A 14,893-nucleotide genomic window follows, 5' to 3' on the forward strand; every position below is an offset into this window, starting at 1 on the left:
CTTCCATTTCTTCTTTGTTCACGAAAGAGTCAGCCTTTCCTTTGCACTTCACATTCGTATCCCTTTCCTCAATCCCATCATCAGGGCACCATCTAAAGTAATTGTAACCATCGTCTTCACTACCATTCTGTAACAAAGAAACACCAATTACATTCAATAATGGTCTGTTTTAAAAAACAATAACACAAATACCACAACATCTATGTTCTTTTACCTTGTACTTAGGGCAGCTCCAAAATTGATTCCCTCTGTTCTTAGGAGTTCTCACAGTTCTTAAAACAGATATCTCTCCACAAAGGCAAACGAGTGATATACCATCAATCCTAGATCCTTCACCACCACCACAAATGAGATTAGGACTTTACATGAGGAAGACGAACATGAATGAGCTATGTTCAAATCTGTATTACTTCAAGAACAACGAACATCCTTGAACAAACACATCGAAAAACATCTACATTTCCTTTTTATTAGGTATTGAAGCAATTAAAAATTCATAAGTTATACATTGTATAAAGTTTTCCCAACTTTTTTTATTTCAAAACAACTTAAATCCATGTAACTAAGAGAATATATGAACCACATCATTTAAAAAACTAAGACCCAATTTAATGACAAATGTCTAATTGGAACAATTTTATAAAAATAAAATCCAATTGAGATGAAAAAAAAAAACTGAAAAACCTATTTGAGATTTCTACCCTAGAGACTCCCCAAGATCAAACATTATTTTTGTAATTATAATTTTTTACTATTTTATTATTATAAAAATAATAACACACATGCATACTGTATAATAAAGTAAATTTTTTATTTGAAAAATAAACAAACCAGTCTTTTATATATTCTCTGAACTTGTCCATATCATATCCAGACAGTAATTCTAAAGTTGATTATTATTTAATTAATCATTAATTCATTATACACACCAAAAAAACTCACTTAACAAAACACTGAGTATAACGTAAAAACGACGTGCTCTTGTTTCGTCGTTCACACGCTTAAAAGCTCGAAAACGACATCTGGCATTGCTCTGCTAACACAGTCGCATCTTCCACCCATATCCAAAAAGACAGAACACACAACAGATCGAAATACCATAGCGTAAGGAACAACAATCCCACAACTCAGTTCACATTTCTTTCACCAATTCCCGAAAATCTCTCATTGGAATCTCCACCAAAGAGAAAAAATATGGACGACAAAACTCAGTCCGAGAGTAAGCAAAACGACGACAAGGAGGTTGCGCCAGAATCACAACTGCCAAAACCGTCGTCGGGAGGGTGGGGCTTTATGCAGTTCTCGTTTCTCTCCGATCTTCAGAAAGCTGCCGCTGTTGCCGCCGAAGAGATCTCTCGCAATGTGCGTTTTGAAACGCCACAAAAGAGATGTGCCATTTTGTTTAATATTTTTGTTGTCAACCAACGCATTTCTTTCAATCTCTGAATTTGTTGTTGATTTGTGTTATTTAGTGTGATTTTTCCTTTTTGTTATTGTTTTAATTTATGGACTAGTTTTATTATGCAACTGGGCCTTAATGCGTTGCATTTGCTGTTTTTGGTTGACAGTTTTTTCTTACTAATTTAGGTAGTGAGTTTAACAGTGTCGAATTCTCAAGTTCAACATAAGGCTTTCACAGTGTTTAGATTTTATTATATTCGAAGGGGGACTATAAAAGGGTTTTTTGTTGGTTGGAGTAAAACATGGGTACGTGGAAAAGGGGTTGATGTTATGTTTCCAATAAATTCTGTCTTAATAGATTATATTGAATGAAGAAGTGGATGTATTGATGTCTTGGAAATTATTTATTTGTTGTGGATTATTTGGAAAGAATGATTGAAGAAGACTATGTAAGGGCGATGTTCAATTGGAGCCCATATGGTTGTGCGTGGGAATGATATTTATGCTTTATTCTTCTAATAAATCATATCTTATTTACTTAAAATTGATAATATTGAATGAAAAAGTAGAGGCATTAATATTTTCGAAACTATTTGGATTTGGCAGATTATTAGGAATAATCATTAGAAAGGTATCAAATTATTTGTTATGAATCAATGGGGTTTTGAAATGCAGGCTGCTGTAGTTGCACAGACAGCATCAAAGGGCATTGCGGAGTTGCAAAATGAAGCTGAAGATTCAGAATCTTCCAAAGAGGATGAAGGGACCGAAGATTCTGCAGCTGAGAAGGAAAGTGACAATGAGGATACCAAACTGCGAAAATCTGCTCTGGACAGATTGGAGAAAGCTAGTGAAGATTCACTACTTAGCCAGGCAAGCACATAAAGATACACTTCCTTGGGGGGTTGGGGTGGGTTAATTTGCAATTTGGATGCTATAATTTTTTGGATTTGACCATTTAGGTCTTTTGCATATTATGCTAATTTATTCATATGTCTTTGCCTCGGCAAATATGCAGATTTCCTATTCAGTGTTCACTATCCTTTTGCTCATCTTTTACACGGATATTTTTCTGCTGTTTGTTTGTTGAAACTAGTACTATCTAGCTTCTAGAGTATGCTTCTCTGGGTCTTGCCTATAGGTTTGATTTTGTCTCATTATTGTTATGGGTTTTGAGTAACAGTGAGTAACATTTTTAATGGGGACAATTGACTACCTGGGAATAATAATTCTGTGCGTTTGGATGCAAATTTTATGCTTTTCAGTTGTCTGTACTCATACATTAAACACTAATACCCAAGCTACTTAATGAGTATAGGGTTTGAAAGCTTTTGATAGCTCTGTGGAGACTTTTGCATCTGGAGCTTGGAGTGCTTTAGGAAATGCTTGGAGAGGGAGCACTGATTTTGTTCAGCGGTATAATTCATTGCTATATTTGTTTATTTAAATTTTTATTCTAGCATTGACCCACGTGGAGGTTGTTTTGTATGTCTAGTAACTGGTCATTGTTCTGGTGGTGATATGTTGATATTTTGATGGAAATAAGCATGTATGCTACTTGTGAGTATGCGACTAGTGTTGGTATGGTGTTATGCAATTTTCTTAAACATGAATTAAGAAGTGAACAAATGTATTCTTCACTGTGGACAAAAGAACCTGCAAACTGCTACTATTGTTAATCCTTGTATGTAGTAGTTAATAAATTGGTTCTGTTCACCTCATTTGAGATTATACCATCTTTTTCCAATAGATTCCACCTCTACTTTCTCTCTAATATATTTCCTATCTTATGTTTACTCATCCATCATGTTACCTCATCTACAATACTGCATGTGCTCTTGTTGACTCTTTATTGCACCGACATTCAGGATTAAGAGTGCTATGGATAAATAAATTTGTCATATTATTTCCTGATGTTACACACTTATGGGATAGATTGATGTCTGTGTCTTTTGTTGAGGGTGAGATGTTATCTTATGATTTGTGTATGGATCTACTCAGTGTAGTTGGGTTATTGCACTCTGCAATTTCTTAAAAGCCATCTTACTTAGTCAAAATTTGTTTAGTCTTGGTTAGTTAGGGTTTATGATTCTTTTTTTGTATAAAGGAAGTAATTTTACCAGAGAAGGGAGACAAGAATTAAAATAGAAGAGGATAAGATACCATCTAAGAAGTAGCTGAAATCCAGAAAGTTGTTGGTTGTGCTACTTGCACCGTTGCACTTGATTATAAAATTAGAATTTGATGGAATCGAATTATACATTGAGTTGCAGTTGTTCTGAATGTTCATTGTGGTACTAAAGGTGCTTCGGGCATTAATTCTGTCCCTTCTCCTGTCCTTAGGTGCTTATTCTTTGTACATAAAATAGAAAGGAATGGCTTATGTAGGCATTGGGTCGTCTGTCTCCTGGTTCAATATTGGCTTGTGCTGCATGTAGAAAGAAGCAGGGCACACACAATGTAGAAATTATAATGGTGCCTGTTGTACCTAGTATTATGCATACAATTGCATGGACATCTAGGATACATGTTGACATAATTACTAAAAATACTTTAAATATAGAAATAGAAGAATTCTGTAAATAATAAAATATAATATATAATGTGAAATGAAATTTAAATTTACATTCCCACTTTGATTAGATTGTATGGTTTTTAGTCGATGAAGAGGAGAGGAAGGTGACCGAGGACATTGGAGGATTTTGTTAAAATAGAACTCAAGGTAAATAATATCTCTGAAACTTTGGTCTTCAACTAAATTAAAAGGTGCATGTGATCCATGTAACCAACCTCACCTAGTGGTAAAAAAGGCTTTGTTGTAGTTGGCATGAAATAAATGAAATCTGAGAACAGCCCTGCCATAACAATAAAGTTTTTCCATGTAGGTCATGATTTTGAATCTCGAAATAACCTCTTTGCTTATGTAAGGGTACATGTTCAGGGATTTGACAAGGGAACTAGTCATTTTGAAGTATTCAATGAACATTTAGATTGTCTCCAATGGACTTGTATAATATTTGGTGATGTGTATTTTTGTTACTAAGACTTAGCATAAACAATTTGCATGAGTAAGGGACTAGTACCACGTTGAAAACATATATTCACTCTTTCATACACAGCCGGACTTGTTTCTCTGGTCTATATATCCCCCTCTCATATTCCTTCATCCCCTTTTCCCCCTGTCTTTCTATATACTTCCATAGCACAACCAATTGAGGACTATGTTGCTGCAAGAGGATATCAAGGATGAAACAAATGAATAGGAAAGAAGAGATACAATGGAAAGGGATGCCAGCACAAACTACTTTGGATTGTAAAAGTTTGGTAGGGCTGACTTCTAAGAATACATTCAAATTATGGGGAGAATGATTCTGGTGTCAATTGATTGTGGAGCATCACATGGTTTTATTGCTGAAACAGTAGTTAAAATTCCAATGTAGGACACAACACAATATTGGGTATGGGTGGGGAATGTTTATATTTGACTAATCTTGTTTATAGATGATTTTAAGTATATAAATATTGATTATTAGATTAAATAATTCATAATGATCTAATATATAGATCTGCGTCCCAAGTGTCCTACATTTTGGAGACTACACATAGATTGATGCTCTGCAAAGTCCATCTCTTACATAAAAATTCTATTTGTTTACTCTAGATGGGGTGGATGTAGTGCTAGGAATGGAATGGTTGAAAGGAGTTGGGAGAGATCAAGGCTAACTTTGAAAAACTAACTGGAGGTCAAAATAGAAGGGTAGAAATACAAGATACAAGGAGAATCCTTCCTTGAGTATAGTGGATGCCACTCTAAACAGAACCATAAGAAGCCTCTAACCAGAAGAGGAGGTTTTCTTGGTTGAATGTAAGATGGCCACTATGGAAGAAGACAGGGGAGAGAAACTAATTCCAGAGAGCATATTGCAGATTTTGGTTGAATATGAGGATGTTTTTCACAAACCACAGGGCTGTCACCTCCTAGGAGGCAGGATCATGATATCAGATTTAAAGGAGCTGATTCGAATTCTGTGCTTGCCAACAGATTTTTGGGTTTTAGTTGAAAGGTAGGTTTACATGAAACATCGTGTGATCACACAATTATACTGATTATATGATTTTACTTGGTGATCCCATTGATTCAGCAAAAATCCATGTTACATTACAGCTGACATTGGAATCACGAACTATGGGAAAGATCATAATGTAACTGCCGTGTTTGTTGATGAACTCATAATTGTGAGTGGTAGTTTTTCCAGTGACCTTTATAGCATTTAGTGGTGTACAGGCCCTTGTGCTTGGCTATTAATTGCTTGAGGCATTTTGATAGCGAGTAGAGATTGCTGCCATCTTTACCATGCCTTGCTGAAATATCTCGGCTGTCATTTCTATGGGGAAAATGACTGTCAAATCTTTACTAAATAAAAAATCTCCCCTCATCATCCTTCATTTGCTCTTTCTGTTTTCATTTGTTTGGTCTGGGTTTTGCTGGTAGAGGATTTCTCTGCGTGCTACTTGACCTGCTTGCTATCTTCTCTTCTATGTCATTTTTATCTTCATCTTCTTTGGGTGACTTGGACTGAAATATTTATATATGCCTTGGCTGTATCTTCTTTATGTCATACTTCTTTTTGCATTTTTGTTTTTGGTTGCGGGTTCTACTGCTATAGTTACCTTTTTTTTTTGAGTGAATAGTCAAGGCTCTAAAAGTGTAAGGTTTTTACATTGTCATCTAATCACTTGTCATGCATGATAAGTTTATAGACTTCTACTTTGATTATATTAAAAGTTGCATACAAACATTTATTTCTGGTTGATTGAAAATGTAAATATTTTATACTGATAATGCATATATTTTTTTTTTGTTTTCTTTGGGCTGGATATTCTTCCATGATGTTTTTTGGAATTTAGATATTGGCTGTTATTATACTAAGAGGCACTACACATGTTCATTTTATGCTGGACCCACTTTCTTAGTTATGTTTTAAATGCAACCTCCTGTTTGTGTATATATGTTTTATTTTTCTTATTGTCATTTTGAATGGAATAATGTATTATGCTTTTAACAATATATAAGCTAATTTTCAAATGGATATTCTACAATATGTTCATTCACACTCTGCTTTGGGAGATTACGTTTTGGTGGATCTTCGCAAGAGCTCAGGCTCTCTCTACTTTCATTAATAATATTTTTATTTTACCACGTCCTATCAATACACCGTTTTGATAATGCAGGTTTTCAGCATTCCTCAAATATCTGGTACAGATATATCTGTATTGTAATTGCATAAAACCACTCCACTGCCTTTGCTTGATTCAAATATGCTATATTTTTAATTTCTCTTCGTTTCTTCCTGTCTGGTTTATATTTAATTAATGGCTGACATTGTTGACTAAGAAAAATGTTTAATTTTTTATTATAATCCTGCAATCACCTATCATGGTCTAATTTTAGAATGCTTCACTATTTGCATTAAAGATGAGGTAGCTTCTTATCATATAACAGACTTTCTGTTTAAAGGTTATGAAGCTAAATGTCTTTATGTTCTGTAGGCTCGAAAATTCTGCTGCAAACCTTTCAGGGTCTTCACAGCATGATGGGCCAGGAGCTGCAGGTTCTAATGCATCTTCTCTGTTAGAGGTTTGGAGAATTTTCTCATCATTTGATATTTGTTATGAATAGTTACAGATATACATGCATATTTTTATTCATTGTGATACAGACAGGAAGAGCTTTTACTGCAAAGGGAATGCGAGTGCTTGAATATGTTAGTAAGGAGACAATGGACCTATTAATCAATGAAACCGGAATTGAGGTTGAGAAGGATAAAAAACCAGGTGAAGAACAAAATGACGAGGATCAATTATCAGAGGAAGTTACTTTTGATCGATGCTTTTACATTTATGGAGGTCCAGAGCAATTGGAGGTATTATTTTTAAAAGATAGAAATTTTCTCATAATATAATTTCTGCGTCTTTAAGAGTAATCTGGAGTTTCAACTCATGAATGAGTGAAATAGGTTCTAGGAGAGTTCTTTGCTTTCTTAATCGAGTCCATCCATTGAATTAGTCAGGGGGCTCAAAGTGGTTTCTGGAGGAGAGTTCCTGATTGGAAAAAAAATCCCATAGAAGTGATTTCATATTTCATGATTTGTATCCTTGTTTTGTTATAGAATTAGAAATCTAATATTAGTATGAAGAGGGTTGGTGCACTGTTTTTGTAACCATATCACTGCATATCATTAATAATTTGTTCTCTTTTTCCCTCCTCCTTAATTCCTATAATTTCAACACTTGATGTGTTAAATTGTGTTGTTTTAGATTGTGGTTTAAAAATGTTTTCATTTGCCTTACTCAGGAACTGGAGGCTTTGTCTAGTCATTATGCCATGCTATTTAACCGAAGAAAAGTTAAGTTGTCAGCTGAACATAAGTCTATATACGATGGGAAGCTTAAAGAGGTCCAACAAATTTTTAATTTGAGTGCTGAAATTGATAGCAGTAATAGTGATTCAAACAAAGGCAAGACGATAAAGAGAGGAAATGAAGGAAGCAGTGATGAGATGAAGAACTTACACGATTCAAGCGTTGGCAAGGCTGCTGAAATGGCCGCAGGGTAATTTAACGTCCCACATAATTGTTGACATTTTATTCACCTACCACTGTTGCCATAAAATCGAGTTTAAAGTGGTCTATTCATCATATACTAAAATATTACATATCTATGATCCTAAGGAAAATTGGTTAAAGTTCTATCTGCAAGTGTGTCATTGTACGAATTTAGAAAGTCTACTTGATGTGGTTAATTTGGATGTTTGTATGCAGGATAAGATAGATAACATATACATACGGTCATATGTAAAAGCAAACAAAGTTTGAAATTTGTTTGTCTATCACTTTACTACAAGTGTGATGAACCAACTATACCAAAAGCTTAAGCCATTAGGTGAAGACCCATGAATGGTTCTACTTACATCCAACTCATCCCCTTATATCCAAGAGCCTCTTGGATGATAATGCACAGCTACACTTCATCTATAATTTTGTTATTGGAATGAAGGGTGGTAAGCAAGGACAGAGTCCAAAACACTTGGCCATAGAAGGCTCTCGTGAATAAACTATTCCAAAAGCTTAAATGGTTTTATGTAGTATTACATCTCTGCAATATCTTAACCCCTTACAGTTTATGCTTGTTCACCATTGGCATATATAGATTAAGGAAGCCCTCCTTACTTCATTATATTATATGCTATATTTGATGTTTCTTGTTGCAGTTTCACTAATACCTTAACTGGTCTAGCTGCTAATGATGTAGTTCTGAGAACTACTGCAAGATTGGAATCACTTCATTCTGAGGGAGTTCATGTACGATACATATTATGGAAAAAATTTATTCTTATCGTATGAGGTTCTCGTAAAAGTTAATAATATGGGGCTTCTTTTCTTTGCAGAGACTGTCTGAAATGTGCTGTTTTGCTGTGTCCCAACTTCTAGTGTTTGGAAAATCCATCATTTCTCGGGCGAATAAGACTGAGGATGAAGCAGATGATGATAAGGCACACATTGAGTGGCCGGAAGACGTTACTGCAAAAGCGAATATCATAAGAGTAAATGCCCAAACAATGATAGGATTTGTGGAAGCAGTTTCTCACAGTTTTATTACAGGTCGGTTGTTTACTGATTCCACCCTTCATTATAATCACACTAAAGTATTCTGCTGTATTTGTATGCCTTGAATTTCCATTATTCTCTGCTCATAGCCGTTTATAATTCGACATTTGGCATGCATCAGGCATATCTGATGTAGCGGAGGCCTATCAAGCTGCCATTAAAGCTGTTACTACTGAGTCTCAGTCAGTTGTTCCCCACGCATCATCAGTTCAGGAAAAAGCCAATGCCTTCTCTGAGAACCTTCGAGCTGATCAAACCACAGCGGTATGCAAAATCCAGGAAGGAATGCAATTTTTAGCTCACGTTCTCATTTCAACCTCAATGAATGCTGCTTGAACACTTATATACGTTCCTATTTGTAAATAGTCACAGTATAATTAGAAAAATGATACACCACTCAACTCAACTATGCTATAGTTTAAGTCGGTTTTAGACTTAGTGACGGGCAAGTTTGTCCTGATAAATTGATTCTCGCAACCGTTTTATTCTTTAATTCCTCAATTCAGTCGATCATATATGAAGATATTTTAGATATGCACTCGTGTTACACATTTTTAATCAATTATTTGCCGTCATTTGTGGTAGTCCAAGTTGGAATGAATTATTGATGTGTACATGTTTATTGGTGTGGTAGCCATTTTGCGTTCTGTTTACAAGAAAAATTGATCACTCTGTTGAAGTAGATTGCGGATCTTAATTCGAGGAAGTTCTGTGAATTCTTCAATATTAGGTAACTAACTCTCTAAATTATGTTTGGCTGATGCAAAGATTTTGAAAGCTTTGCCTGCCATGTTCTAACCCTTTTTACAATCCAAACACTAATTACAGGATTAGGTCCTTATTAAATAATAATTTCTAATGACATGTTCTTCTCAAGACAAATTTAGTACCTATTCTTGATTACATGTGTTAGTAGAACCGGAACAAATACCAATTCACCCAAAATATTGTAATGATGACATCAAGGTGTAAATAGGGTGATCATTAATTAAATTGTATGAATTGAAATATCTTCTAAAAGAATTTGATCTTGACAAAGAACATTTGACGTCGAAAACAAGGTTTTAAGCCTCAAACAAGAAAATAAAATCAAGAAAAGCAAATGTTTGGTGTATCATGTTTTGTTACAAATAATAGTACAAAAAGTTGGTTTTGTTGATAATGGTGGTATAAATCTTATGACTTATGATGGTCAGATCTTTACAAGACTGGGTGAAATTGTTCTTAGTATACAAATGTCACATTATCGAAACTAATTTATAATATACATTTTTATTTTCTTGAAATAAATAAAAACATTTTCATTGTTTCTTAGTGTTATTTGAAGATAAAAAAGATTTAGAAATTTGTTGAATTATGGGACTGTGAAACTAGAATTTTGTACATTATGCCATCTTCATGGCCAAGAATAGAATCATAACTTCTGCCAAGCCTTTATTTTTTATTAAGGTCACGAATCTACTTTGCATGTCCTACTTAAGAAGCAAATTAAAGACAATTAAATTGTGATGTTCATTTATGTTAACTAAAAAGAATTAAACTATTGACGACATATCAAATGACTTCCTTGTGATTGAGATTTAGTCAACTTTACTGCAAATAAGGAGATATTAGGATATTTAGTGACATAGTAAATCAATGATTCCCTGCTACTTTGTGAGAAAGGTTCAAAATATATGGTGATTTCAAAGTTGTTATTACTCATATACGAACGTGACGTGGACATTGCTCAACCTTTTGGGAGTAGATGTTCTTCATTTCAAACCACCAATTGGTTATTCTTGGATTTGTGGTGTTCATGTTGTAATTCATACCACGGCTGCAAATGAAACTTCAAAACATTTTAAACAAAATCAAACATTAAAAGACGTTATTCAAAGGAAGTAAAAATTTTTCAATATGACACAATTACTTACATGGTTTTTACCTTGCATGTCAAAAGTTAAAATTTTAAAACTAAAGAACCAAAACAATCCAAAATGAATAAAGAAATTAAAAATTGAAAATAACTCAAAATAACCCAACAACAATAACAAAGCAAACCCGAAATGAAGGGCGAGAACTTACAAAACCCACGTCAACGGTGATTTGGACTTTCAATGATGCTTTGAAACGGCAATTGCAGGGAAAGGAACAGCGAATGACGAACGACGGTTGCAGGTTCGACGAACAACAATTTGAGATTCGGTGAACGATATTGCACAACCCTCTCTCTCGCACAGGAGAATGCACAACTTCACCTACACGATACATATACCATATCACAAATACCAATAAATAGACAATAAAGACTATTAAACATGTTAGATATAATATTTTTATTTTATATTTATCTTTTATCTTTATCTTTAGTTAGTTTGTTATTATTTCTTATTTGTATTTTGGGCTTAACCCATATTTCTTCTATTATAAATTGAGAATCCTATGTGTGTATTTAACATAAGGGAGATTAATTTCAAACATAATTTTTCACTATATTTAACATGGTATCAGAGCATAGATGTCGAAGGGGGTAGATTAGAGCATATGTGGTCCAACATACACCATTAAGGAAGTTCGCCACAGAGAGCCAGAATGGCATGTATTTCACGTTCTTCGTTTTGATAACCTTAGCCATGATTGTAAGAGGAGAGACATACATCATCACATTGAAGACATCGCAGATGATACCAACAATCAACGACCTTCGCTAAGTGCCATGCAGTACCAGCAGTGTTATAAGAATGATTCCAACAAAGAAAATAGCCTCGACCAGAAGTAAATCGACACCTTTTTCTGTCCTTTATTGGTTGCATAGATGAAAAATATGGCAAGATAGACGAACTCAAAAACAAGTCCAATGCCATTAATGGTCACCACTAAAAGACTGTTTGGGTGCACAAATGGCATTCCATAGAACACCCAAAACGCACAGTTCAATACCGTAGCGATGTAGGGATCAAGCTTAAACTCCTCCATCGACTTCTACTTTATAATTTTATAGAAAGTTGGGGCTGGTGAGAAAAACAAGATGAAGGAGATGATATTTCCTATGATGTCGACGATGTTACGAACTACTGTAGCGCTCACCATTTTCGAAAACAACGCAAAAAACAGAGAATTGGAGAGAACGACGTAGGAACACAATGCGTTTTGTGTGAGCTTTGCGTGAGTGAGCCGTGGTGGCTCTCCAACAATTACTTCTTTATCCACTGGTGGCATTCCTCAAGGGTGATTTGCAAGAAGAGATTTACATGGAGCAACCTTCCAAATTTGTTGCTCAGGGGAGGTCTTTTGGGTTGGTATTTCGTCTTTCATGTCGTCTTGCAAATCATTAGCAATTTGGTGTCACTCGAGTGCAGAAACAAATATTTTCACTAAGTCTTGATGGATTATATTAGTAACAAGCTTGATACATATGTATGTACCAGCTTGAGAGAGAGTGTTAGATATATTATCTTTATTTTATATTTATCTTTTATCTTTATATTTTTATCTTTAGTTAGTTTGTTATTATTTCTTANTTGTATTTTGGACTTAGCCCATATTTCTTCTATTATAAATAGAGAACCCTATGTGTGTATTTAACACAAGGGAGATTAATTCCAAATATAATTTTTCACTATATTTAACAAAACGCATAAGTCCTATTTCTTTCCATAGAAACAATATTTGAAAGTGCCTAATAAAGACATAACAACCTCATGTTAGCACTAGATGAACAACAATTTGAGTTTTGGCGAACAACAGTTTGAGATACAATGAACGATATGGCACGGTCCCCTCTTTCGCACAGGAGGATGCACAACTTCACCTACACGATACATATACCATATTACAAATACCAATAAACACACAATAAACACTATTAAATACAAAATTTCTAATTCTTTTATGTTAAATGAATTTTGAACAGTTTCGGGTGAAAAATTTGCAAAGGGTGCCAAGTTTCCTGTAACCATGAAAAAATAACTCTTATTAGTAGAATATTATCAACATGAAAACAAAAAACATGTAATAATATGAATGTATATGTTATAGGAACTGGAAAGTACCTTTGAGTTGTCGAGAGTCAAAGTCGAAGTAGCACGGAAGAAGATTGAAGCAAAGAGTAACAAAAAAATGGCCTTCATGGTTGGAGAGCCTTTGATATATAATGCTTAACTTTTTTATGCATTCATGTGAAGAGTGTTGTGACGTATTTATAATCTCAATTTAGCGAAGTTGGAAATTGTATATACTACTGTAGAAAACATTTCCAGTTCTCACCCACACCACTAGAGATAAAAAGAATTATAGGAATTTTTATAAAAATATTTGTACAATTTTTTAATAGAAAAGACGTTGCCTATCTCAGAAAAAAAAAAGGTGGTGGAATGGAATCAAAGGAAGTATATATTGAAAATATGTGGTGGTTAAGTGTAAATGTGATATAGGCAACAGTTAAAAATATTTTGAGTTTTTTTGGATTAGTTTCAGCTGAATTCCATAGAAACAATATTTGAAAGTGCCTAATAAAGACACAACAACCCCATGTTTGCACTAGATGAACAACAATTTGAGATTCGGCGAACAACAGTTTGAGATACAGTGAACGATATCGCACGGTCCTTTCTTTCGCACAGGAGGATGCACAACTTCACCTACACGATACATATACCATATTACAATTGCCAATAAACACACAATAAAGACTACTAAACACAAAACTTCTAATTCTTTTATGTTAAATGAATTTTGAACAGTTTCAGGTGAAAAATTTGCAAAGGGTGTAAAGTTTCCTGTAACCATGAAAAAATAACTCTTATTAATAGAATATTATCAACATGAAAACAGAAAACATGTAATAATATGAACGTACATGTTATAGGATCTGGAAAGTACCTTTGAGTTGTCGAGAGTCATAGTCGAAGTAGCAAGGAAGAAGATTCAAGCAAAGGGTAAGAAAACAATGGCCTTCATGGTTGGAGAGCCTCTGATATATAATGCTTAACTTTTCTATGCATTCATGTGAAGAGTGTTGTGACGTATTTGTAATCTCAATTTAGCGAAGTTGAAAGTTGTATACACTAATGCAGAAAACATTGACAGTTCTCACCCACACCACTAGAGATAAAAAAAATTATAGGAATTTTTATAAAAATATTTGTACAATGGTTTAATAGAAAAAGCGTTACCTATCCCAAAAAAAAAGTGGTGGAATGGAATCAAAGGAAGTATATATTTACAACTTGTGGTGGTTAAGTGTAAATGTGATATAGGCATTAGTTAAAAATATTTTATGAGCTTTTTAGGATTAGTTTCAGCTTAATTCCATAGAAACAATATTTCAAAGTGCCTAATAAAGACACAATAACCCCATTTTAGCACTTGATGAACAACAACTTTAGATTCGGTGAACAACAGTTTGAGATACAGTGAACGATATCGCACGGTCTTCTCTCTCGCACAGGAGGATGTACAGCTTCACCTAATATACCAAATTAAAAAAATCAATAAACACACAATAAATACTACTAAGCATAGAAGTCCCAATTCTTTTAGGTTAAATGAATTTTGATCAGTTTCGAGTAGAAAATTTGTAAAGGGTGCCAAGTTTCCTGTAACCATGAAAAAAGAACTCTTATTAGTAGAATATTATGAGATGAAAATAGAAAACATGTAATAATATGAATGTACATGTTATAGGAACTGGAAAGTACCTTTCAATTTTCGAGAGTCGTAGTCGAAGTAGCAAGGAAGAAGATTGAAGCAAAGAGTAAGAAAACAATGGACTTCATGGTTGGAGATCCTTTGATATATAATACTTTACTTTTCTATGCTTTCATGTGAAGAGTGTTGTGATG

The 14,893-nt window shown here is 34.1% G+C and overlaps 1 protein-coding gene and 1 pseudogene across 1 annotated transcript; one reads left to right on the forward strand and one right to left on the reverse strand.

Annotated features, from left to right (window-relative positions):
* Positions 1–1,026: 1,026 nt before the first annotated feature.
* Positions 1,027–9,643, forward strand: LOC106777546. Its single transcript, XM_014665151.2, has 9 exons — positions 1,027–1,362; positions 2,077–2,274; positions 2,720–2,817; positions 6,952–7,039; positions 7,122–7,325; positions 7,757–8,013; positions 8,672–8,762; positions 8,849–9,062; positions 9,190–9,643. The coding sequence occupies exons 1-9, from the start codon at positions 1,195–1,197 to the stop codon at positions 9,402–9,404; spliced, it is 1,533 nt and encodes a 510-aa protein (XP_014520637.1). The 5' UTR covers positions 1,027–1,194; the 3' UTR covers positions 9,405–9,643.
* Positions 9,644–11,546: 1,903 nt separating this feature from the next.
* LOC106776825 lies at positions 11,547–12,140 on the reverse strand (annotated as a pseudogene).
* Between the last annotated feature and the right edge of the window lie 2,753 nt (positions 12,141–14,893).

Source organism: Vigna radiata, chromosome 11 (assembly GCF_000741045.1).
Source record: "Vigna radiata var. radiata cultivar VC1973A chromosome 11, Vradiata_ver6, whole genome shotgun sequence".
NCBI classification, from domain to species: Eukaryota; Viridiplantae; Streptophyta; class Magnoliopsida; order Fabales; family Fabaceae; genus Vigna; species Vigna radiata.